The 25,851-nt window shown below is 43.1% G+C and overlaps 2 protein-coding genes across 5 annotated transcripts; one reads left to right on the top strand and one right to left on the bottom strand.

The window, feature by feature from the left end:
* The first annotated feature begins 661 nt into the window (after nt 1-661).
* snrnp35 (small nuclear ribonucleoprotein 35 (U11/U12)) lies at nt 662-3,683 on the top strand. The gene is made up of 2 exons (XM_063013741.1): nt 662-735; nt 2,405-3,683. Exon 2 carries the CDS (start codon nt 2,408-2,410, stop codon nt 3,194-3,196), a length of 789 nt encoding a protein of 262 aa, XP_062869811.1. The 5' UTR covers nt 662-735; nt 2,405-2,407; the 3' UTR covers nt 3,197-3,683.
* rilpl1 (Rab interacting lysosomal protein-like 1) lies at nt 3,656-24,092 on the bottom strand. Of its 4 annotated transcripts, none has more exons than XM_063013740.1 (8): nt 23,505-24,092; nt 20,591-20,741; nt 16,959-17,077; nt 16,614-16,856; nt 14,719-14,841; nt 12,650-12,801; nt 10,855-10,959; nt 3,656-7,210 (listed from the first exon to the last, which is right to left on the bottom strand). In XM_063013740.1, exons 1-8 carry the CDS (start codon nt 23,796-23,798, stop codon nt 7,075-7,077), a joined length of 1,323 nt encoding a protein of 440 aa, XP_062869810.1. In that variant the 5' UTR covers nt 23,799-24,092; the 3' UTR covers nt 3,656-7,074. The 4 variants fall into 4 exon arrangements, with proteins under 4 accessions (XP_062869810.1, XP_062869807.1, XP_062869809.1 ...); XM_063013738.1 differs by lacking the exon at nt 14,719-14,841 and adding an exon at nt 8,878-8,965 and having other exon boundaries at nt 7,121-7,210; XM_063013737.1 differs by lacking the exon at nt 14,719-14,841.
* Nucleotides 24,093-25,851: the final 1,759 nt, after the last annotated feature.

Raw genomic sequence — 25,851 nt, 5'->3', positions numbered from 1 at the left:
TCCTTCATAACAAAAGAGCCTTTCCATTTTATTTTGGTATTCAGGTTTTACTGTAATGCTTTTAAGTAACTTTTTTTCTTATATTCAAGTTAAGCTGCTACACAGATTTCTGTTCATTTTTAGTGTATCACTGCATTAAACATTTTTTTTCTTTGAATGTAAAGTTTAAAGTAAAACTGTAATCATCTCACTCATTTTGATTGATTTTGTAAAAATACAAAACATTAAGCCAATAGCTTGGATGCAGCATTTTTTCCTACAGCACTGCAGAGCTATTTAGTTGTTAAACATATACACTGGATTAATTTGAATAATTGTAATGTACTTGAAGTGTGCACTGTGTGAACAGTATTATCTAGTTCTTATCTAGACAATATCTAGAAAATACAAGTATCGGTTTGAGACTCAGTATTGGATCGGGAACAAATAACGTGATCGGGACATCCCTATATATAATTCATTTACTGACCCCATTTGTGGAAAAGTTGGGATTTAACTGACAAATGGACAAAATACTTTCAGCGTGTTATTATAAAAATCCATTAGTTAAACATTTTCTCAGACGTTTTGTTGTATATTAATTTATTTCTGTTTATAAAACTCAGTGACACCCGGAACTTTTATTCTTTACGTTTGTACACGGAGCCATTTAAGTGGAGCAGATTGATCTCTGTTTTCTCGTTTGGCTGTATTTTTATTTGTGTTTTGTTTCATTTTGAACCAACTTTCTGTGAAGTAAGCGATATTTGCACATATAATTACACTTAATGCTAAAACGCGAAGTTAAATTAAGTTAATTAGAATTATTTCGACATCTAAAATCGTATAATACAACAGCGTCGCGGTAGCTTTTTTGTGTTCCAAATGGCTGAGCAGTGATTGTACAAGTGCACTAGATTAGGCGAATACAGTGTTAGTATTTACACTATGTAGCGCACTAGATTCTCAATCGTGAGTTGATTGAGATTCGGCTATTGCGGTTTTTTTTTTAAACTGGTTCTATTTCCTTAAGCAAAACGGTTGTCTATACTTAATTTAAAACCTGAAACATTATACTGTATTTAGGGTGACCATATTTTGGTTTTAAAAAAAAGAGGGCACTTGGGGCAGGAGGCAGAAAGGTGCCCGCAGTTTGTATATAATACCCTCACTATCCATTTTATCAGCTCCACTTACCATATAGAAGCACTTTGTAGTTCTACAATTACTGACTGTAGTCCATCTGTTTCTCTACATACTTTTTTAGCCTGCTTTCACCCTGTTCTTCACTGGTCAGGACCACCACAGAGCAGGTATTATTTAGGTGGTGGATCATTCTCAGAACTGCAGTGACACTGACATGGTGGTGGTGTGTTAGTGTGTGTTGTGCTGGTATATGTGGATCAGGCACAGCAGCGCTGGTGGAGTTTTAAATACCGTGTCCACTCACTGTCCACTCTATTAAATAGACACTTCTACCTAGTTGGTCCACCTTGTAGATGTAAAGTCAGAGACGATCGCTCATCTATCGCTGCTGTTTGAGTTGGTCATCTTCAAGACCTTCGTCAGTGGTTGCTGTTGGCTGGATATTTTTGGTTGGTGGACTATTCTCAGTCCATCAGCTCCTGTGTCTGATCCACTCATACCAGCACAACACACACTACCACCATGTCAGTGTCACTGCAGTGCTGAGAATGACCCACCACCCAAATAATACCTGCTCTGTGGTGGTCCTGGGAGAGTCCTGACCATTGAAGAACAGCATGAAAGGGGGCTAACAAAGCATGTAGAGAAACAGATGGACTACAGTCAGTAATTGTAGAATTACAAAGTGTGTGTAGAAACAAGGAGGTGGTTTTAATGTTATGGCTGATCAGTGCAGATAGATACTTTATTTACCTCAAGGGAAGTTATTGCAAGGGTATATCTAAGGGTGGTGGGAGGTAAAAAATTGATAATTGATAATAATTTTACCTTAATACATGTATGTCCTCCAACAAGACCAGTAGCAAAGTCTCCATAGCCTATATGTAGAGATAATTTACAATTTATCAGTAAAGTAGATAGGTAAACATCCTCCAAATATGGAGATTCCATAGTCGTTACCTGGGGTTGTAAATGTCAGTCATTTCAAGCAATCTGGCCTTCTACGTTTAATGGATACAGCAGCAGGACTTGGGGCCACACCTTTATGTGTCACAGGATGCAATAGATCCATGGTTTGCAGGTTGAAAGCCCTGGTTTAAAATGACTAGTTTAATAACAACAACATAATTTAATAACATTGTAGCTTTACATAGTCAATGCACCATGACTACCCACATGAAAATGTCCACTGGTATGGGTGGCAAAAATAACATCTGATAAAATGACACATTGCTTTTAAGATTCGAATTGACTCTTGTGCACGTTTGATTCGTTCCAGAAAATGAATGACTGGAGTCCACTGGCGAAGGTGTACGACCCCCTCAAGGCTGGTAGCATCGACAGCACCGATGTCGAGCCCCATGACCGAGCCATATGGAGGGCGATGAATGCCAACTACAAGCCCAACAAGGGTGTAACAGGTGATCCTCACCTTACACTGTTCGTGGCACGCCTGAACAAAAAAACACCAGAAGACGACCTTCAAAATGTATTCTCCAAATTCGGGGACATTCGGCGACTGCGCCTCGTCCGGGACGCAGTGACGGGCTTTTCCAAGGGCTACGCCTTCGTGGAGTACAAGGAGGAGAGATCCTTGATGAAAGCGTGGCGAGACGCCAACAAGATGGTCCTAGACCAGCAGGAGCTGTTTGTGGACTTCGAGCACGAGCGGACGCTGCAGGGTTGGATACCGCGCCGCCTCGGTGGGGGACTGGGAGGAAAGAAAGAGTCGGGCCAGCTGAGGTTTGGAGGTAGAGACAGACCGTTCAGGAGACCCATAAACCTGCCTAATACGATCCCCAGACCCGCTGAACGCAGGAGGGACGGAGATGGAGGGAGGGACGAGAGACAGCGAGATAGGGATCCGTCTCCAGGCCGGGACGGCGGGCACGGGCGGCGGCGGGATCGGAAGGATGAATGGGAGAGAGGGAACGAGCGAAGTGGAAGGGATTATAGTAGAGACAGGAGGGACTCCAGGCGGTACAGGGAAAGAAGCAGCGAGAGGGAGTCCAACCGTGGAAAAGAGGAAAGGAGACACTGGGACTCGTACAGGGATTCAGAGAAGAGATGAGCTGCCAAACCGGCTACAAGTTTGGTATTTTGGAAAGAACTGATTTCATTTATGCCAGCGTGTTTACAATTGAGTATTTGAGTATTTCGCACACATACTGGGTATTCATGAAGATCTCTGTTTGTTGACCACTGACCATGACCTCATAGTTCAAAACCCTGCAGCTGTAAGAGCCCGTGACATTCCTGTATGACTTTCGACAAGATTTTGGAGTGGGTCTGTGAATCTGCGTCATTTCACATTCAATCAAGGCGTCCCAATTCATTCCAATGGTGTTAAACCTTTGTCAGGGCTCTGAATGGGCTCAGAATGTTGTCACAAAGTTGAAATACATCTGTAGCAAAAAGGGGTGACTATATACTTTCGACCACACAGTCTATCTACAGTATATTGAACCTAATCTTATTCCAGCCAGATGTTTCTTTTACTCTGGTATAAGAAGAAAAACACCAAAACAAATGACTGTATAAAATATTTTAATGAGCAATGAGATGAAATCTTGCGATATTTTTGTGCTGAAAATATTCTCTGATTATTTTTCTGGTTCAGTTTGTACTTCATTCAATTCTGATCCTTATTTAAAATATATTTTACGACCACAACGAAGGAATAATTTTAAAACGCTGAATAAAAACGTTAACAAACGCCAAGCTTACAAAGCAGCTTTTGTCACTATACGCTGCCACAACTGCTTCGGCATTTACATGCTTTGACTAAATTGTATTGCTGCCAGTAAAATCACCACATGTAAGGACGCAGAACAGCTGGAAAACGACGATGGCTGGTGATGTTTAAAATGTTGTAGCTTCCAAAGAGGTTTTAGCTGTTACAGTATTAAAAACACAAGGCAGCACCAGTATTGTTTATACAGTCAAGCCGGAAAGTCTGCACACCCCTTTGACCTTCTCCATGTTTTATTACATTACATTACAGACTCATTCTACTATATAATAGATTGAGTTCATTGTTTGTCACAAAATTCTACACAGTGACCTTTGTGCTTATTTAATAAAATATCACATACATGAGGGTGCACACCCTTCGATACGACACCTAAAAGTGAGCCGAGGTGCATTTTGTTTTCACCGATACTGCTCGAGATGTTTCTACAATTTAACTGGAGTCCACCTGTGGTAAATTCAATTGATTTGACATGATTAATTAGGGATTGCCAACACCCGCCTATATAAGGTCCCACAGTTGACGGTGCATATCAGAGCAAACTCCAAGCCATGGGGTCAAAAGAATTACCTGCAGACCTCAGAAACAGGATTGTGTCAAGGCATAGATCTGGAGAAGGGTACAGACAAATTGCTGCAGCTTTACAGGTTCCAAAGAGCACAGTGGCCACCATCATTCGTAAATGGAAGAAGTTTGGAACCACCAAAAATCTTCCTAGACCTGACCGCCCGGCCAAACCGAGCGATCGGGGAAGACGGGTCTTGGCCAGGGAGGTGAGCAGGAATTCGAGGGTCACTCTGACAGAGCTCCGGCGCATCCTTGTGGAGATGGGAGAACCTATCAGAAAATCAACCATCCAGGCAGCACTCCACAAATCACACCTTTATGGTAGAGTGGCCAGACAAAAGGCGCCTAAAGGACTCTCAAACCATGAGAAACAAGATTCTCTGGTTTGATGAAACCAAAATTGAACTTTTTGGCCCGAATACCAAGCGTCACGTCTGGAGGAAACCAGGCACCGCTCATCACCTGGCTAACGCCATCCCTACAGTGAAGCGTGGCGGTGGCAGCATCATGATGATGGGGATGCTCTTCAGCAGCGGGACCGGGGAGACTAGTCCTGATAGAGGGAAAGATGAATGCAGCTAAGTACACCGAGATCCTTGAAGAAAACCTGCTCCAGAGCTCTCTGGACCTCAGACTGGGGTGAAGGTTTACCTTCCGACATGACAACGACCCGAAGCACACAGCCAAGAGAACAAAGGAGTGGCTTCAGAGAAAGTCTTTGAGTAGAATAAGTCTGTAACGTAATAAAACGTGGAGAAGGTGAAAGGGGTGTGCAGACTTTCCGGCTTGACTGTATGTCCTTTACTGTAGCTGTGAGCGTGTTTACATCCACTATAAAATCCTACCATTATTAGATTCTTGCAGGCTGTTATTGACTAAAGTTCAGGAAATCCAGTAAAGCCAGTTGGGTTAAAGTCTATAATCAGATGGACTGGGCACAGTAAGCAACCTCACTGATGTAGTTTCTATGCTTCATCTAGTTTAGTAATGCAACAATGGGAAAAAGCCTCTGAGACTACAAGCTGGTCACTCATCAGTAGTTTAGTGGTAGCATGATTCTAAAACTAACATATGGTGCAAAAACATCCAGTAGGTGGCAGTTCTGTGGGTGGGAACACCTTGTTAATTGCTGAGGTGTCAAAGAAGAACATTTATTATTGTTTTTCAAGTAACCACAAAATAAAATCAGCGTTTGCCAATTTGTTGGCACTAATTTAAAAGCATATTATTTCTATTATACACCGATCTGGCATAACATTATGACCATCTTCCTTGTTTCTACACTCACTGTCCATGTTATCAGCTCCACTTACCATCTAATTCTCTGCATGCTTTGTTAGCCCCCTTTCATGCTGTTCTTCAATGGTCAGGACCCCCACAGGACCACTACAGAGCAGGTATTATTTAGGTGGTGGATCATTCTCAGCACTGCAGTTTTTAAACACCTCACTGTCACTGCTGGACTGAGAATAGTCCACAAACCAAAAATATCCAGCCAACAGTGCCCCGTGACCACTGATGAAGGTCTACAAGATGACCAACTTAAACAGCAGCAATAGATGAGCGATCGTCTCTGACTTTACATCTACAAGGTGGTCCAACTAGGTAGGAGTGTCTGATAGAGTGGACCGTGAGTGGACACGGTATTTAAAAACTCCAGCAGCGCTGCTGTGTCTGATCCACTCATACCAGCACAACACACACTAACACACCACCACCATGTCAGTGTCACTGCAGTGCTGAGAATGATCCACCACCTAAATAATACCTGCTGGTATTGTGGTGGTCCTGACCATTGAAGAACAGGGTGAAAGCAGGCTAAAATGGTATGTAGAGAAACGGATGGACTACAGTCAGTAATTGTAGAACTACAAAGTGCTTCTATATGGTAAGTGGAGCTGATAAAATGGACAGTGAGTGTAGAAACAAGGAGGTGGTTTAATGTTATGGCTGATCGGTGTATACTCTATTTTGTACACCTGTTGGCAATGGGTCTGGCTGAAACACCACCACCATATCAGCCAAAATCCGACAGTTATCAGATTATTAGTGTTAATATAAGCACACTTACTGTTCTCACTACAAAAAAAAAAGAAAAATGCCACATCTGACTGGCAATGCACCACCCCACTATGAGTACATACAATAAAACCTGATTTATTGTAAACTTAATGCACACACGCTTTCACTAGGCGCGGCCTCGTTTCATAATTCAATTTGAATTTAAGATCATAATAAAGTGCCCTAATTGAAACAAGATCATGAAAGACACATTAACATGGCCTTCATCGCTGATCTTTTCAATAAGTATCTGCAGTCTTCTATTACCACACACTCTATTACTGTACTGGTAATCCGCTATGCTTCTAATTAAAGCACAAACGCTTGCTTACAAACTAAAAAAAAAGAGAAAGCCTGGCATTTCAATTTCTTTGGGATACGTCAACAATGAAAGTGTTGTGGAGTTGTATCTAGGTTCAAGCTGCACAGTTTCCCCGTGTCCCTTTGTGAGTGTTGGCTTGTACCACTAGGTGTAAGGAAATCTGACTGAAACTGTGGGGAGTATGTCTTGCTTAGAGTAGGTTAGAGGTGATTAAAGGCTCTCTGTGCTTTTGTCAGTGTCCTGCAGGTTACATTTGCTGTAAAGCCTCCTGGGCCTGCTCGGTGTACACGTCATCTTTGCCAGTCCATGGGTTATAGCTGTCATCAAACTGTGCCGTACCCCTCTGAGAGCTGCGCCTCTTGTCCCGGGAGAAGAAGCTAAACCTGAAAGAGACGCCAGACCTTCTGCTTAGATTGATTTGTTTATCCATCACACACACACACACACACGGTGATAGAATTGATGAAGTCAAGACATTTCAAGTGGTCACACCGGTCACCCTGGGCATCAAAGGGGTGCATTTTTAGGGCACTAGGCCTGTCAACATTTATGTGATTGAATTATATAATAAGCCTACAATATATGACAAAAACTATGTGGACACCTACTCCTAATCCTCTCTAATTATTGAATCCAGGCGTTCCATTCACACCTATTTACATTTATAGCATTTAGCAGATGCTTTTATCCATGCAAGCAATTGAGAGTCTTGGGCCTTGCTCAGGTGTCCAACAGCAGCAACCTGGCAGCAGTACGGATTAAACCAACAACCTTCTGATCACCAGTTCAGTACCCTAACTCTTTATTTGGGTGGTGGATCATTCTCAGCACTGCAGTGACACTGACATGGTGGTGGTGTGTTAGTGTGTGTTGTGCTGGTATGAGTGGATCAGACACAGCAACGCTGATTGAGTTTTTAAACACCTCTCCGTCACTGCTGGACTGAGAATAGTCCACCAACCAAAAATATCCAGCCAACAGCACCTAGTGAGCAGCGTCCTGTGACCACTGATGAAGGTCTACAAGATGACCAACTCAAACAGCAGCAATAGATGAGCGATTGTATCTGACATCTACAGTACAAGGTGGACCAACTATGTAGGAGTGTCTAATAGAGTGGACAGTGAGTGGACACGGTATTTAAAAACTCCAGCAGCGCTGCTGTGTCTGATCCACTCATACCAACACAACACACACTAACACACCACCACCATGTCAGTGTCACTGCAGGGCTGAGAATGATCCACCACCTAAATAATACCTCCTCTGTGGTGGTTCCATGGGGGGTCCTGACCATTGAAGAACAGCAAGAAAGGGGGCTAACAAAGCATGAAGAGAAACATATGGACTACAGTCAGTAATTGTAGAACTACAAAGTGCTCCTATATGGTAAGTGGAGCTGATAAAATGGACAGTGAGTGTAGAAACAAGGAGGTGGTTTTAATGTTATGGCTGATCAGTGTATACTGCTTTTTAAAACCAGTTTAGTTAGATGGGAATGCAGTTCATTCTCATGGTTATCATATTCAGAAGTTACAATGTGTCATGAGCCAGACATGTGACCAGTGATAAAACCAGCTCTGAGTCATAGCCATGCTAGAACTGTGCTTCTGGTTTTACTATTTACTCACCACACTGTGAACACCGTAAACACCCCTGTTCATGTAAGCATTTCAAACCAACATTTGAACCATCTATCTAATTATAGTCATAGAAATAAATGCATATTAGTCCACTGGTTTAACCATTGTTAGGGTTTAAAGAGCTGCAAAGGCAGTGGGTCAGTCTGACACTATCGCTGTGTTAAAAGTGTTAGCATGTCAACCGGACCAGCGTTCATTCTGACTGGCTGATTCTAATAAATGTCCTGCTATAAACCTCAGACAGCCCCACAATCAGCCAATCAGAATATCTGTGCTATTACAAGCTTATTAGAGGTAAAAAGAAAGAAGGGGGGCATGCGGTGCCAAAAACACATGCAGGATGTGAATGTTAACAGCATTGAAAAAAAAGACAACACAGTAAGGTCAAGTATGAAAAATGGCCATACAAGGGAAATAAGACGTCTGATTGGCTGTAAAGTGGGGTCATCTGGAATCAACCCAGCCGCCACCATCGGCATAATGGCTGTGAAGATCCTGTCACAGAGAGGCACAGATATGCAGAGTTGAGCTAACAGGGAACAGAAACCACGTCACGCTACACTGGAAACCCTATTGTCTATAAAAAATGCCCCTGATGAATAACGTCCTCTTTTCTACCACATTAATAATAATCATGCTTTAGCTTGTTTCAGAAACAAAAAAATCATTCTATTGCTGCATGCTGCAATGTAGTTGAGATGAGTGAGATGTTATGCTATGCTAAAACAGAATGTGCAAATGGAATTCCCACTAAAGGAATGCACAGACCGGTTTCCAACTAACCCTAAAACTAACCCTAAACAGGAGAAACGTCTGTAGGTTTGAATGCCTGATAAAATGAAAGCTCTGGTAGAAGCCCAGTGAGGAGTCACAATAAAGAATCATTTGTGAGAATCATTGTGTAGTGAATCATTTGGATGATCAGCTTTTTAAATGTAAACTCCACCATAACCATTGTATCCTCACATGTACTGGGTATTATGTGTTAAAGGGCCACAAATCCAGTGCTGGGGACCCCGACAGAATCCGAGCAGGGTGTACACTGATCAACCATAACATTAAAACCACCTCCTTGTTTCTACACACACTGTCCATTTTATCAGCTCCACTTATCATATAGAAGCACTTTGTAGCCCCCTTTCACCCTGTTCCTTAACGATTAGGACCCCCACAGGACCACCACAGAGCAGGTATTATTTAGGTGGTGGATCATTCTCAGCACTGCAGTGACACTGACATGGTGGTGGTGTGTTAGTGTGTGTTGTGCTGGTATGAGTGGATAAGACACAGTAGTACTGCTGGAGTTTCTAAACACCTCACTGTCACTGCTGGACTGAGAATAGTCCACCAACCAAAAATATCCAGCCAACAGCGTCCCGTGGGCAGCGTCCTGTGACCACTGATGAAGGTCTAGAAGATGACCGACTCAGACAGCAGCAATAGATGAGCGATCATCTCTGACTTTACATCGACAAGGTGGACCAACTAGGAAGTAGTGTGTAATAGAGTGGACAGTGAGTGGACACGGTATTTAAAAACTCCAGCAGCGCTGCTGTGTCTGATCCACTCATACCAGCACAACACACACTAACACACCACCACCATGTCAGTGTCAGTGCAGTGCTGAGAATCATCCACCACCTAAATAATACCTGCTCTGTAGTGGTCCTGTGAGGGTCCTGACCATTAAAGAACAACATAAAAGGGGGGGGGGGGTAACAAAGCATGCAGAGAAACATATGGACTACAGTCAGTAATTGTAGAACTACAAAGTGCTTCTATATGGTAAGTGGAGCTGATAAAATGGACAGTGAGTGTAGAAACAAGGAGGTGGTTTTAATGTTATGGCTGATCAGTGTATATTTGCCCGACACGCACTCTTTCCGACGTGTGCGCAGTCCACCACCTTCTTATTCCCCCTACTGCAGGCATTAGCCAAATGTGCCTACTAGAGGGCGCCCAGCCAACCGGTAACAGAGCCAAGATTCGAACCCGGTGCAGGTTTTCTAAGTGTGAAAGAGACTAATGGTGCTGATGACAAGCGTGTTGGAGGTAGGACAATGTTGGCATGTGCACCTGAAGAAATTCCTGGCAGTGACTTGAACATACAACATACTATATAGTATGTACCAATAGTGCACTCATTTAACACTCTATTTAGTATGGCAGCATGCAGTTTAAGACTGTTTCTTTTAATTCTGCATTTATGAGGCATTGAATTGTCTAATAAATTTCAAACAGTTTGTTCCACCCACTTTTAAGACACAACACTCTTTTCAGACTTTGTCAATACCAGCTTAGACCTGGCACAACTTGATTAGGCTTAGCTGTGTGTAAATATGTGTGTGAGAGAGAAGAAAGAGGGAAAGAGAGAGAGTACGTACAATCGCTTTATGCCAGACTCGGGCTGGGCACTGGCTCGTGAGCTGTGTCTGAGCGTTGGGGAGGGTTCTGGAGTGGGCAGACCAGCATTCTCATCCTGCTCTTCACTGGAAACAGACATGTGCTTAGTGTTAGAGTTGCAAATAGAAATATTCAACTCACAAAAATAAGAATTTATAACTCTTCTGCAGAAATGGATTCTGCTCTAATTGAAGTCCTTATCAGTTGAATGATGCAGAAAATGAACAAAGAAAATGACTGATGTAGTATTTTAGAGTAGCAGGATATTTTATTACTACTACCATATATATAATTGCTGATCTTAAAGCCTACTGCTAGTCTGTATGACCTAAAGTTGGGTTACAGCATGATTACCCATTGGGAACGTAATGATTAGGCTTAAGTTGCTTCAGCTCTGATGTGTTATTTAAACACCACCCAGAGATTCAAGTGTTCAAGGTGTGCTGCACCATGGTGAAAACTAAGGAGCTGTCACGAAAGCTGAGAGAGGGGAATAATTCCACTGCAGCAAAAGGGCAGTGGGTATGAAGATTTTCAAGGCTTTGAACATTCCTTAAGACACAAATGGTAGTATTGTCTGGAAATTCCAAAGTTATGGCAGAGCAGCAAACCTGTCGGATAAGGCTCATCCAGAGGCCTTAGCAATTTGGTCAAGACATCGTACCAAATTTGTGCTTGTTGAGTTAGATAAGTATGTATGAGATCCGGCAGTGATGTTGGATTAGGACGTCTGATCTGCAATTGACACTTCGGTTCACCCCAGCATGTTTATTAGGGCTGAGGTCAGGGCTCACCACTTTGTGCAAGCTTAAGCTGAACGCCCGTGATCTTCAATCCCTCAGACGGCACTGCATCAAGAACCTCCACTCAACAATAGCTGATATAACCACATGGGTGAGGGATTACTTTGGCAAACCTTCGTCAAGCACTACAATACAGAGTTACATGCACAAATGCCACTTAAAAATTTACTGTGCAAAAAAAGAAGCCTTATGTTAACCATGTCCAGAAGCGGTGTCAACTTCTCTGGGCTTGAAGGCATCTAGGATGGACCATCACATAGTGGAAACGTGTATTGTGGTCAGGTCTTTTTTGAAAAAAATGGACACTGTGTGCTTCAGACCAAAGACTGTTATCAGTAACAAGTCCAAAAGCCAGGGTCTGTCATGGTATGGGGCGGTGTCTGTGCCCTTGGCAAAGGTCATTTACACTTCTGTGATGGCAGCATTAATGCAGAAAAGTACATTGAGATCTTAGAGCAACATGTGCTGCTTTCAAGACGTCATCTTTTCCAGGGACGTCCATGCACACATTACAAAGGCATGGCTGCGGAAGAAGAGGGTACGGGTACTGGACTGGCCTGCCTGCAGTCCTGACCTGTCCCCAATAGAGAATGCGTGGAGAATTTTGAAATGAAAAATGTGACGACGACGACCCCGTACTGTTGCACATCTTAAGACGTGTTTGCAGGAAGAATGAGACAAAATAAAAGCTGAAACACTAAATCACTTGGTATCCTCGGTGCCAAAACGTCTTTTAAGTGTGGTGAAAAGGAATGGCAACATTACAAAGTGGTAAATGCTTTACTGTCCCAAATTTTTTTGGAATGTGTTGCAGGCCTGAAATGCAGGAATGGATGTTTATTAATAAATGAAATGAAGTTGAGTAGACAAAACATGAAATATCTCAGGTTCATCCTGTCTGCAATCAAATAAAAGTCAAAGTAAATGTAAGAAACTTAAAAGTTTAATAGATTCGACACGAGGATTTGTTTACCTTTTGTAATACGCCATTTCCTCTTGTAGCATAAAGACTTTGGCCTTCAGCTCATTTCTCTCATGTAGAACATCTCGCAGCTCTTGCAGGGTAAAACGTGGTCGATTTGGGTCTTTCAGGTCCAGAGCTGCTTCCTCCTCACTCAGCGCCTCCTGTTAGATGGGTACAACAATGCCATTCGGCAAGAATGCGAGTCAGCAAGGAGGTTGGTCAGAATAGTTCGTACAGGCATCTGATGCCCGTGTAGAGAAGGAAAGCCACTTCGTATCGGGATGAGGGGTGAAGTTGATTGTCACTACTGTTTAACACTGTTTAGCACAGTTACACTAATAGGTAGTATTTTTTATATACATTTGATTTTTACATTTTCCCTTTTCTCTTCAGTTTAGTCATATCCAACTACTGAGTTGCAACTGCCAACCACTTCTTTTCACCATTCCAGAGACTGGTTCACACAGAGAGCAGCACTGCGTACAAAGTCATGCACTGCTCCTCATCATTTCCCATCTCTGTGCAGGCGCCTTCGAGAAGCCAGCAGAGGCCGCAAAGGCAGCAGTAATGAGGAATCCCTTTGACCATCTCTCCCGACAGACATAGCCAATCTTGTCTGTGTAGGCGCCTGACACAGTCAAAAAGCACAGCTGAGATTCAAACAGCTGGCGCAGCATCCTACTACTCCCGAGTTTAAATCTCGGATGTACTATTGACCTGGCCATGTGTCTTACCTAACAGGCTGTGCTTAAGGGAGACTGATGGGCTCCAGAAGTTCTACAATTACTGACTGTAGTCCATCTGTTTCTCTGCATGCTTTGTTAGCCCCCTTTCATGCTGTTCCACACCATGATCCCCCCTCCACCAAACTTTACACTTGGCACAATGCAGTCAGACAAGTACCGTTCTCCTGGCAACCGCCAAACCCAGACTCGTCCGTCGGATTGCCAGACGGAGAAGCGTGATTCATCACTCCAGAGAACACGTCTCCAATGCACTAGAGTCCAGAGGCGGTGTGCCGTACACCACTGCACCCGACTGCTTCCGCGCTTGGTGATGCAGCTGCTCGGCCATGGAAACCCATTCCATGAAGCTCTCTACACACTGTTCTTGAGCTAATCTGAAGGCCACATGAAGTTTGGAGGTCTGTAGCAATTGACTCTGCAGAAACTATGCCTCAGCATCCGCTGACCCTCAGCTCTGTCATTTTATGTGGCCTAACACTTCGTGGTTGAGTTGCTGTCGTTCCCAATCGCTTCCACTTTGTTACAGTACCACTGACAGTTGACTGTGGAATATTTAGTAGTGAGGAAATTTCACGACTGGACTTGCACAGGTGGCATCCTGTCACGGTACCACGCTGGAATTCACTGAGCTCCTGAGAGCGACCCATTCTTTCACTAATGTTTGTAGAAGCAGTCTGCATGCCTAGGTGCTTGGTTTTATACACCTGCGGCCATGGAAGTGATTGGAACACCTGAATTCAATGATTTGGATGGGTGAGTGAATACTTTTTTGCAATATAGTGTATATGCCAGGCTTTTAAACAGAAGTTTCATGTCAAGCAAGAATGGGAAAATTCTCTTTTACAACTTCAACAGCTGGGAGTCCTGAGTACCCACACAAGTACAGAAAAGATGGGCGATAATGTACCACAATCACAGCATTCAGCTAGTGATGTCTGCTACAGGTGCCAGTTCCTGCTGCTTTTTTGCTAAGCAAATGTGATTTGCATTCTCTCCAAACACTCCTTAAACCTATTCATGGAAATTTCTAAACCAACATGCATCAACAGAGATTTGAGTCGAAGCAAACACAGACATGTGGGCAAACGCATGCTCATGTTATAAAACCCCCAACAAGAATCTGGCACATCATCGGTAGCATGACACCCACTGGAAGAACCAGCAAAACTAAAGATCACACTTTCATAACATCCAAAAACGACACCACCCCTACTGCACACAGTGATATATGAGCTACAGCGCCACTGGAAACACTACAGTCATGTTTAATCACTGCAGAAAATGATCAAGATTAGTTTCAAACCATGCAAGTTTGACAAGCTCAAGCGTTACCCATAAGGACACAGCCTCTTCCTCATCACAATATTGCTCAGTCTCATCCTCTTCCTCATCTGTAAACACTTGGTGGTTGCGAGAAGAGTGGGACAACAGTTGCTGAGGCTCAGGGAATGAATTCTGACCCAAGCCAAGGACATCATCGATTTCTTTTTTTAAATTCTGAAGTTAAAAAATGAACAACCAAATATAATGAGACAAAAAAAAATCACAAAGGAAACATAACGAGTCAACCAGTGCAAACTATAAAGCACAGTACAGTGCTATTAGTTTTGATGAAGAGGACAGTAATGGCAAACATTGGCAACCTGCATGTAGGGTTGATACCAAGCTAACGGGCACCATCAGCAGTCATTTAGACTTCGCCTAGATATTGTTCAGCCGATCCATCTCTTTAAATGCCTCTAGGTCAAGTTTTTCTGGCTTGCTATTAGCGTCATGTCTATATTTATAGACCAGCTCAGACTTGACTCGTCTATTACACTCTGACTAAGCTCTGATTCACTGCCATCATGTACATATAAACTGGGCTACTGATGCAGATCATTCTGGTGGTATGAGTTATTATAACTGCCTAAAATAAATTATTAAAAAATACATTCGATAAATGACCAGAAACCATTGGCATTATTAATTCCAGGTTTAATGAAACAGATTTCTATTCAAGTCAAATGGTTTGGTATGAACCTTGCCTAAAGCTAGAAGTACACTGATCAGTCCATAATGTCCATAACATTAAAACCACCTCCTTGTTTCTACACTCACTGTCCATTTTATCAGCTCCACTTACCATATAGGAGCACTTTGTAGTTCTACAATTACTGACTGTAGTCCATCTGTTTCTCTGCATACTTTGTTAGCCCCCTTTAAGGGACAGTGGTAGCCTAGTGGGTAGAGCTTTGGGCTATCAACCGGAAGATTGGCGGTTCAAATCCAGGCTCTGCTATGCAGCCACTGTTGGGTCCTTGAGCAAGACCCTTAACCCTGGGTGCTCCAGGGGCGCCGTGAGGCGGCTGACCCTGCGCTCTGACCCCAGCTCCCAAAACAAGCTGGGATATGCAAAGAAAGAATTTCATTGTACTGTACAACTGTATATGTAGATATGACAAATAAAGTATATCTTCTAATGCTGTATTTCAATGGTCAGGATTCTCCCAGGACCACTACAGAGCAGGTATTATTTAGGTGGTGGATCATTCTCAGCACTGCAGTGACACTGACATGGTGGTGGTGTGTTAGTGTGTGTTGTGCTGGTATGAGTGGATAAGACACAGCAATGCTGATGGACTGAGAATAGTCCACCAACCAAAATTATCCAACCAACAGCGCCCCGTGGGCAGGTTCCTGTGACCACTGATGAAGGTCTAGAAGATGACCAACTCAAACAGCAGCAATAGATGAGTGATCGTCTCTGACTTTACATCTACAAGGTGGACCAACTAGGTGCTGCAGTGCTGAGAATGATCCACCACCTAAATAATACCTGCTCTGTGGTGGTCCTGTGGGGGTCCTGACCATTGAAGAACGGGGTGAAAGCAGGCTAAAAAAGTATGTAGAGAAACAGATGGACTACAGTCAGTAATTGTAGAACAACAAAGTGCTTCTATATGGTAAGTGGAGCTGATAAAATAGACAGTGAGAGTAGAAACAAGGAGGTGGTTTGAATGTTGGTGAGCCAAAACATTAAAACCATCCCAAAAAATGTGCACGACAATGCCTGCTTCACAATAATTGTGCATGTCACAGTCAGAGATATATGATCAGTTGGCTCTGGACTCTGCCAAAAATCTAAAACTGTGTCGTGGTTGGAACTCTCAGCAGGTCAGTGATCCACTGACATCAACCAAATGACCAGGGGTGCCAATAACGGTGGTTTTGTTTTAAGAGCTTACCTGTGCAGGTGATACTGGAGCAGTTGGCTCTTCAGGTTCAGCGTTTGTCTTCTCACCCTGAAGGCGCTCTCTGAGCCGTGCCACCTCTTGCCTCAGACTTGCTAATTCCTGCTGCCTGGCTTGGGCAAAGGCTTCAAGCTCAACCTTCTGCTCAATCAGAGCTTTGCCCTGTGCTTCTACCACAGTGATCTTATGTCTCAGGTCATGGTTTATCTTCATTAGCCGGTTCTGCTGTTGCTGCAGCTGGAAGAGTCACAGGCACAGGTGAAAATCAAGGCAGGCTAAGTGCATCTGAAGTGTGAGCCACAAAGCATTGTGCTCTAATGATTTAAAATGGTCACTTACTGCTTCAATGTCTTCATTCTTCAGTGTCAGTTCTCGATCCTTTGCACGAATCTCATCCCTTTGTTTATCCACTACTTCCTTTAGCTTCTTCATCACTTGCCTTTCCCTTTCTGACATACCTGGCAACGCAGATAGTAAAAAATCACATTGAGACCCAAATATGCACAACAGCAAGCATTCTTGTCAAACAATTAGCTAATCACATGTTGGAGTTCTGCACTAATTTACAGTCTATAAATGTATGCTCGGTGGGTAGCACTGTCACCTCACAGCAAGAAGGTCCTGGGTCCGATCCCCAGGCTGGGTGGTCCGGGTCCTTTCTGTGCAGAGTTTGCATGTTCTCCCCGTGTCTGCGTGGGTTTCCTCACACAGTCCAAAAACATGTAGTCAGGTTAATTGGAGACACTGAATTGCCCTATAGGTGAATGTGTGTGTGTGTGTCTGCCCTTCGATGGACTGGCGCCCCGTCCAGGGTGTTACTGTGTGCCTTGCGCCCATTGAAAAGCTGGGATAGGCTCCACCCCCCACATGACCCTAATTGGATAAGCGGTTAAGAAAGTCAGTGTGATTCTCTGTAGTCCCAAAAACTTAGAAATGGCTTTCTGACCCTTTCCATGCTGATATACAAACCCCATTTCTGGAATAGTTGGGACGTTTTGTAAAAAGCAAAAAAAAAAAAAAAAAAAAGAAGGATCTGTGATTTCTGTGAATTCCCAGTGTTCCAACTTAACTGTATTCCATAAATATGAACCAAATTGATGCCTGCAATACCCTTAAACACTAAAACAGAGGCACCTTTACCATTATATTACATAATCTTATTTATTAATGACACTTTTTAATCTTTTGGGATCTGAGGACTATTTGTAGTCTAATTTGCTTGATATGAGACCTCAGCTGCTCAACAGAACATGGGTCGCCACTGTCTGGTTCTTCTCTTTACCATACACTTTCAATAGGACACAGACCTGGACTGCAAGCAGGCCGGTCAAGCACACACACTCTACAAAGCCACGCTAAACCAAGCCATGTGCAGAATGTGATCTGGCATTGTTTTGCTGAGATAGCCATGGATTTTCCCAGAAAATAAGTTGCCTTGTTGGCTGCATATGTTTCTCTAAAATCCCAACATACACTGATCAGCCATAACATTAAAACCACCTCCTTGTTTCTACACACTGTTCATTTTATCAGCTCCACTTACCATAAAGAAGCACTTTGTAGCTCTACAATTACTGACTGTAGTCCATCTGTTTCTCTGAATGCTTTGTTAGCCCCCTTTCATGCTGTTCTTCAATGGTCAGGACCCCCACAGGGTAGGTATTATTTGGGTGGTGGGTTATTCTCAGCACTGCAGTGACAATGACATGGTGGTGGTGGTGGTTTAAATACCGTGTCCACTCACTGTCCACTCTATTAGACACTCCTACCTAGTTGGTCCACCTTGTAGATGTAAAGTCAGAGACGATCGCTCATCTATTGCTGCTGTTTGAGTTGATCATCTTTTAGACCTTCATCAGTGGTCACATGACGCTGCCCACGGGGCGCTGTTGGCTGAATATTTTTGGTTGGTGGACTATTCTCAGTCCAGCAGTGACAGTGAGGTGCTTAAAAACTTCATTAGCATTGCTGTGTCTGATCCACTCATACCAGCACAACACACACTAACACACCACCACCATGTCAGTGTCACTGCAGTGCTGAGAATGACCCACCACCCAAATAATACCTACTCTGTAGTGGTCCTGTGGGGGTCCTGACCATTGAAGAACAGGGTGAAAGGGGGCTAACAAAGCATGCAGAGAAACAGATGGACTACAGTCAGTAATTGTAGAACTACAAAGTGAGTGTAGAGGGCCAGTGATAGCTCAGTGGTTAAGGTACTGGACTAGTAAACAGAAGGTTGCCGGTTCAAGCCCCGCCACCACCAAGTTGCCACTGTTGGGTCCCTGAGCAAGGCCCTTAACCCTCAATTGCTCATCGTGTTCCGCTCATTGTGTAAGTCGCTTTGGATAAAAGCGTCTGCTAAATGCTGAAAATGTAAATGTAAATGTAGAAACAAGGAGGTGGTTTTAATGTTATGGCTGATCAGTGTATATTCAGGTAACCTCTGTACACATCAGCACCTTCTTGTACTTTATGTCAATTTGGTCGTTTGTCTTGGCCTGTTATGACCCGACACTTGACCTACATTCATGGCAAATCACTCTGCACTTAATCTCAAAATAGATTTGTGCCAGTGAACCCCTGATGAATGTAGACACACACACACACACACACACACACACACATACACAGCAGGTCAACCACTGACTCACATTCACTCACTTACTCAAACAAAACTCTAGTAAATGCAGTAAATGCTTTGCTTTTGGGGCTTCAAACTAATCATGTTTCATGCCTTTATTTTAGATCACAAAGAAAACTGGCATTCAGGGTCCTGATCAGATAACATTAAAACCACCTCCTTATTTCTACACTCACTGTTTATTTTATCAGCTCCACTTACCATATAGAAGCACTTTGTAGTTCTACAATTACTGATTGTAGTTCATCTGTTTCTCTGCATGCTTTGTTAGCCCCCTTTCATGCTGTTCTTCAATGATCAGGACCCACACAGGACCACCACAGACCAGGTCTTATTTAGGTGGTGGATCATTCTCAGCACTGCAGTGACACTGACATGGTGGTGGTGTGTTAGTGTGTGTTGTGCTGGTATGAGTGGATAAGACACAGCAGCGCTGATGGCGTTCTTAAACACCTCACTGTCACTGCTGGACTGAGAATAGTCCACCAACAAAAAGGCAGCAGCAATAGATGAGCGATCGTCTCTGACTTTACATCTACATGATGGACCAACTAGGTAGGAGTGTCTAATAGAGTGGACAGTGAGTGGACACGGTATTTAAAAACTCCAGCAGCGCTGCTGTGTCTGATCCACTCATACCAGCACAACACACAGGGTGAAAACAGGCTAAAAAGGTATTTAGAGAAACAGATGGACTACAGTCAGTAATTGTAGAACTACAAAGTGCTTCTATATGGTAAGTGGAGCTGATACAATGAACAGTGTGTGTAGAAACCAGGAGGTGGTTTTAATGTTATGGCTGATCGGTTGAGCCATAATTGACCCATCTGTGTTGGCAAACACAGAGATCCTCGTTTTATACCCAGTCATGAATTCTTTACCTGTTACCAATTCACCTGCTTATTGTTTTAAAATAATTTGCATATTCTATAAACCTCATATAAAATACTAATAGAAGAGGTATGCAAATTACTGTGGAGTCTCTGTGCCCTCCCATCATGCATCCTGGCTTTCCCTGCACATTGAAGGACTCCTTTGTGCAGCACGGTTAAAAGTCTTTTGTCTGAACGAGCTGAGAGAATTAGTGTCTGCAGCCATGTGTGGTCTCCTACTCGTCGAAAAGAAGAGTCATAAATATGCAAGAGTGTGAAGAGTGTTTACAAAGATTAAACCCATAACTAACTGATGCACATCTCAAGAAAACAGAAGACCTGTGTGTCCTGCCACCGTTTAAACACAGTGCTGGATTGGACAGTTACTCTATTCAAACCGCAGATGCAGCTGGCAGGGCTGGAGCAAGTTGCTTTAGGAAGTTGTGAATTACCTTCCTGCCTCTGAACATCCTCCTCTGTTAAAGGACAGTCCTTGTGGGACAGGTTGTTGAGGAGGGTCTTGTTTTCCTCTTGCAGCTGGGCAATCTGGGACAACAAGTCTTGGGCTTCCCCTCGCCACACATCCTCGACCAGCTCCAGCTCCTGTGCCCACACAAACAGTCAACATTTAAATAAAAGTATCATGGGTTTCGTGGCGGCAATCGTGATCTATAAAGTTAGCCATTAACAACACTGAAACCAAGCCTCTGTTCAACGCCATTAGAGTTTAATCCCCAACACAAGCAACCGGTTCAAATTCATGTTTTAGAAATAGGCTTACCATTTACTTTAATTCTCTCCAAGGTCAAATGTCTCAGCCACACCTGATGCAAAAGGTGTTAAAAGAGAATAATAAGCCATAACATTAAAACCACCTCCTTGTTTCTACACTCACTGTCCATTTTATCAGCTCCACTTACCATATAGAAGCACTTTGTAGTTCTACAATTACTGACTGTAGTCCATCTGTTTCTCTACATACTTTTTTACCCTGCTTTCACCCTGTTCTTCACTGGTCAGGACCCCCACAGGACCACCACAGAGTAGGTATTATTTAGGCGATGGATCATTCTCAGCACTGCAGTAACACTGACATGGTGGTGGTGTGTTAGTGTGTGTTTTGCTGGTATGAGTGGATCAGACACAGCAGCGTTGTTTAAGTATTTACATACCGTGTCCACTCACTGTCCACTCTATTAGACACTACTACCTAGTTGGTCCACCTTGTAGATGTAAAAAGTCAGAGACGATCGCTCATCTATTGCTGATGTTTGAGTTGGTCATCTTCTAGACCTTCATCAGTGGTCACAGGACGCTGAACAGCATGAATGGGGGCTAACAAAGCATGTAGAGAAACAGATGGACTACAGTCAGTAATTGTAGAACTACAAAGTGCTTCTATATGGTAAATAAAAAGATAGGAACTCATTATAACTACAGAACTAAACAGGTTTACCGTTAGTGGTAGTAAAATGCATCAATTCCATCTATAAACAGGCTCTCTAGGTTACCTTTGTTCTCCGTTATGTCTAACACCACACCCAATCACTATTCACTGCACTGCCTGAAGACTTTTATGGCTTTGTTTTCAAACCTACACACAACAATAAATATTCAAAGATGAAATCCCACAATGCACTTCAATAGATTATTGTCCCAGCGGTGTACCTTAAGTGACGCTGAATACCTGTATGCCACTTTGAAGATTCAGGAAAGTAGGATGAGTGTAGGGTGACACTTCAGACAGACCTAGACCTGCTGTATGTCAATAATAAGTCAGTACATAATGTACCAATTTGGGAGTTTGCCACTTTGCCATTTTTTGGCCACACCTTAGGTAGTGTGCAATTTTATCTTCCAATGGCTAGACTGTTCAAACACCCTAACCTCACACCAACAGTGAGATTCGAACCCCTAATAGTGATTGCCTGCAGTACTGGTAATGTTAAGTGATACTGCCAGTCCAGTACTTACAACTGATGTCCTTGTACTTGATAGAAATGATCTGGTTCTATTATATAGGCAAAACAACTTTTCAATGTGTGTTGCATGCACACACACGGAATAAACAGCAGCAGCAATGTAAGCAACAAAATTAGTAGCTTTATCTTACCTGCTAGTACAAACGATAACTAATATATAACTATATAACCATATAACAATAACTGTAACTACACTATATTGCCAAAAGTATTCACTCACCCATCCAAATAATTGAATTCAGGTGTTCCAATCACTTCCATGGCCACAGGTGTATAAAACCAAGCACCTAGGCATGCAGACTGCTTCTACAAACATTAGTGAAAGAATGGGTCGCTCTCAGGAGCTCAGTGAATTCCAGCGTGGTGCCGTGATAGGATGCCACCTGTGCAACAAGTCCAGTCGTGAAATTTCCTCACTACTAAATATTCCACAGTCGACTGTCAGTGCTATTATAACAAAGTGGAAGCGATTGGGAACGACAGCAACTCAACCACGATGTGGTAGGCCACGTAAAATGACAGAGCTGGGTCAGCGGATGCTGATGCACATAGTGAGCAGAGGTCACCAACTTTCTGCAGAGTCAATCGCTACAGACCTCCAAACTTCATGTGGCCTTCAGATTATCTCAAGAACAGTGTGTAGAGAGCTTCATGTGATGGGTTTCCATGGCCGAGCAGCTGCATCCAAGCCTTACATCAAGCGCAATGCAAAGCATCGGATGCAGTGGTGTAAAGCACGCCACCACTGGACTCTAGAGCAGTGGAGACGTGTTCTCTGGAGTGACGAATCACGCTTCTCAAGTCTGGGTTTGGCGGTTGCCAGGAGAACGGTACTTGTCTGACTGCATTGTGCCAAGTGTGAGGTTTGGTGGAGGGGGGATTATGGTGTGGGGTGGTTTTTCAGGAGTTGGGCCCTTAGTTCCAGTAAAAGGAATTTGGAACAATTTGGAACAATGCTCCCGACTTTGTGGAAACAGTTTGGGGATGGCCCCTTCCTGTTCCAACATGACTGCGCACCAGTGCACAAAGCAAGGTCCATAAAGACATGGATGAGCGAGACCTTTGGGATGAATTAGAACGTAGACTGCGAGCCAGGCCTTCTCGTCCAACATCAGTGTCTGATCCCACAATGCGCTTCTGGAAGAATGGTCAAAAATCTCATAAACACACTCCTAAACCTTGTGGAAAGCCTTCCCAGAAGAGTTGAAGCTGTTATAGCTGCAAAGAGTGGGCCGACATCGTACATACTAAACCCTATGGATTAAGAATGGGATGTCACTCAAGTTCATATGCGTGTGAAGGCCGTTTTGCACTGAATCATTAAAGATGGTGTAAAATAAGCAGTTTCAACACATATATTTAATACTGTTAAACCCAGTTGTACCTTTTTATGTTTCCTTTCCTTCTCCAGACGGTCGAGTCTCTCCAGGCGGAGTTTATCCAGCTCTAATCGCAGTTCCTCGGTCTCCGGGCTCATACTGTTCCGGCTCACCAGTACTTCCAGGATTTCCAGTACCCGCACCACTTTAGGCACGAGCCGGGCCAGGGCTTCACATCCGTACTGGTCTATAATCCTCTCAAACTCCTGCCCCACCACAGCCGCTATATCATACACATCCATTACAGTTAAATCCGCCACGTTCTTCTCCAGCGCTGATCCAGACCCGAAACCCTCCATGACTCCTTCAGTGTTGAGCTGAGACTGGACTACTGCTGCTGCTCCTGCCTTCTACTGACCGCCCAGTACTGACTCTCTCAACCTCACCCTGACCGCTAACTCAGTCCTTTTAAACACTAGAACTTCACTTTACTTACCACAAACAACCACAACAGCGTTATACAACACTCACACACTCTCTAATGCCATTTGTTTGCCCGTGAAACCCTCATTAGCGACAATGACTGATAAATTAGACGATAAAACGGCCGCTGGCCCATCTTAGTCTTAGTCCAGTCTCGCGACATGACTTCTTCAGTGGGAACTGCAGCAAGGGCTGCGCATGCGCAGAGGATGACACCGGAGCTTTAAACCCCATATCTATATCTGACCAAACTGTCAAAATAGCAACTACTAAAATGCTTTTATTATTATTTTTACATCTTTAAAAACAGCACTCGCACAAATATAAAATGACCCCCTATATTTAATTAGGGCATAAATTGTATTTTATAAAACGGATAGTTTCGGTCCTAAAATCTGATTGGCTGAGCCGCGTTCGAAGCCGTTGTAAAATCCCAGATATACTCGCACCTATGACCACCTCACACTATTCCATATTAATACGCCACTGAAAAGAAAAAAGTGCAAACTTGGTTGAACACTATTTTAAGTCATGTACTATACATGGAAATGTCCAGATTAATATAAACAGTAATTCTAATTATTAAGCGGGTGTTTCGTCCAAGAAATAGTGCAATAGTGTTTGTGGAGGAAAGTTTATTATATGTTCGGCCTCATGTTGCCTAGCAACACTGTTAACGGACTACCTGATTTCGCGGAAGAATGCTTTTTGTAAGTGTTTTTGTAAATGAAAACATTTATAAATTGAACATTGTTGTATTTTATTATATTTTATGTTGACTGCCGTTGTATAAAAGCAATAAGCCACTCGAGAGCGTGCGTTACTGCTATGATTTTATCACGGGGAAAGATGTTTTTAGGCACTCCGCTTGATTGGTTGAGAAGCGCCTTTTCACACCACAACTGTATTACGCAGGCGACACAGACCTTATTCCCGATCGCGTTTTAAATCCGTTATCTAATATACAATCTAGCGCACTGTGTAGGGAACATAAATTCGTGATCTGATACACAATCTAGTGCACTATGTATAGAACTTTAATGTGTTTGTAACGCGAACAGTTAGCTTAATAGCCCAGTTAGCAGCTCCTAGAAGTTCCGTTATCATCCATAATCCTTTGGTGTGTACGAGAGGTTTTTTTATTTCTTTTTTTCCCTTCGGAGGTTCTTGCCCTCTTCTTCTTGTTCTTACCTCCCTGAAATGAGTTTTTGCAACTTGGGATGTCTACTTTGTAGGTATTGTCAATATTAAAGCATATTTATTATGAAATTCAGGGCTTCTTTGATTTATTTTCTTTATTTATTTTGTTGATTTATAACTGTTGTATAAAAGCAATAGAACACTTGAGGTTGTGTGTTATCGCGAATAACATCACGGCTGTGATGATCTACGGCACTCGCCTTCGGCTCGTGTCTGCGACCGAATCACAGCCGTGATGTTATTCGCGATAACACACTCCCTCTCGTGTTCTATTGCTTAAGTAATTATCGTTTAAGTATTTGTTTTGGAAAATACTGTATAGAGCAGGGTTTTAACATCACTTTTCTACATAGTCACCTTCTGATGCATTTCTCCAGCGTCATACCAACTTTTTAATGCCATCAGCACTGTTGCTGTCACATCATCATCACATGAAAATCTTTTTCCCCTTAAAGCTTCTCTGAGTGGTCCAAAAAGGTGGAAATCAGATGACACTAAATCCGGACTATAAGCTCTCTCTCAGTCTCTCAGACACGACCACTTTCTACTCCTCCCGCCCTTACAGTTTCTTGTGCATTATTAAGAAAAACTCTGTATGGTAAACCTAAACCTAAACCTAAACCATTGACTCGTAAGTAATAAACAATACAGTGCAAGGAAGTCTGGAATATGTAGTCAGTAAAACACTGTGGCACTACCAAACTGCAGTTTGTCTCACCATGTCGTTTT

The sequence above is a fragment of the Trichomycterus rosablanca genome, chromosome 18, assembly GCF_030014385.1.
Source record: "Trichomycterus rosablanca isolate fTriRos1 chromosome 18, fTriRos1.hap1, whole genome shotgun sequence".
Taxonomy (NCBI): Eukaryota; Metazoa; Chordata; class Actinopteri; order Siluriformes; family Trichomycteridae; genus Trichomycterus; species Trichomycterus rosablanca.
Note: the sequence above shows the minus strand (reverse complement) of the source record. Positions and strands in the feature narration are given on the sequence as shown.

Bases quoted from the DNA above. Each gene is read 5' to 3' on its own strand.
- snrnp35 (XM_063013741.1), top strand. From the start codon at position 2,408: ATGAATGACTGGAGTCCACTGGCGAAGGTGTACGACCCCCTCAAGGCT.
- rilpl1 (XM_063013740.1), bottom strand. From the start codon at position 23,798: ATGGAGGGTTTCGGGTCTGGATCAGCGCTGGAGAAGAACGTGGCGGAT. The intron at 12,802-14,718 runs GTAACGCTTGAG...CCCATCTAACAG, and splicing joins AAGAGGCTGTGTCCTTATGG to GAGGCGCTGAGTGAGGAGGA. The intron at 7,211-10,854 runs GTACGTACTCTC...CGTCTCTTTCAG, and splicing joins GAGTCTGGCATAAAGCGATT to GTTTAGCTTCTTCTCCCGGG.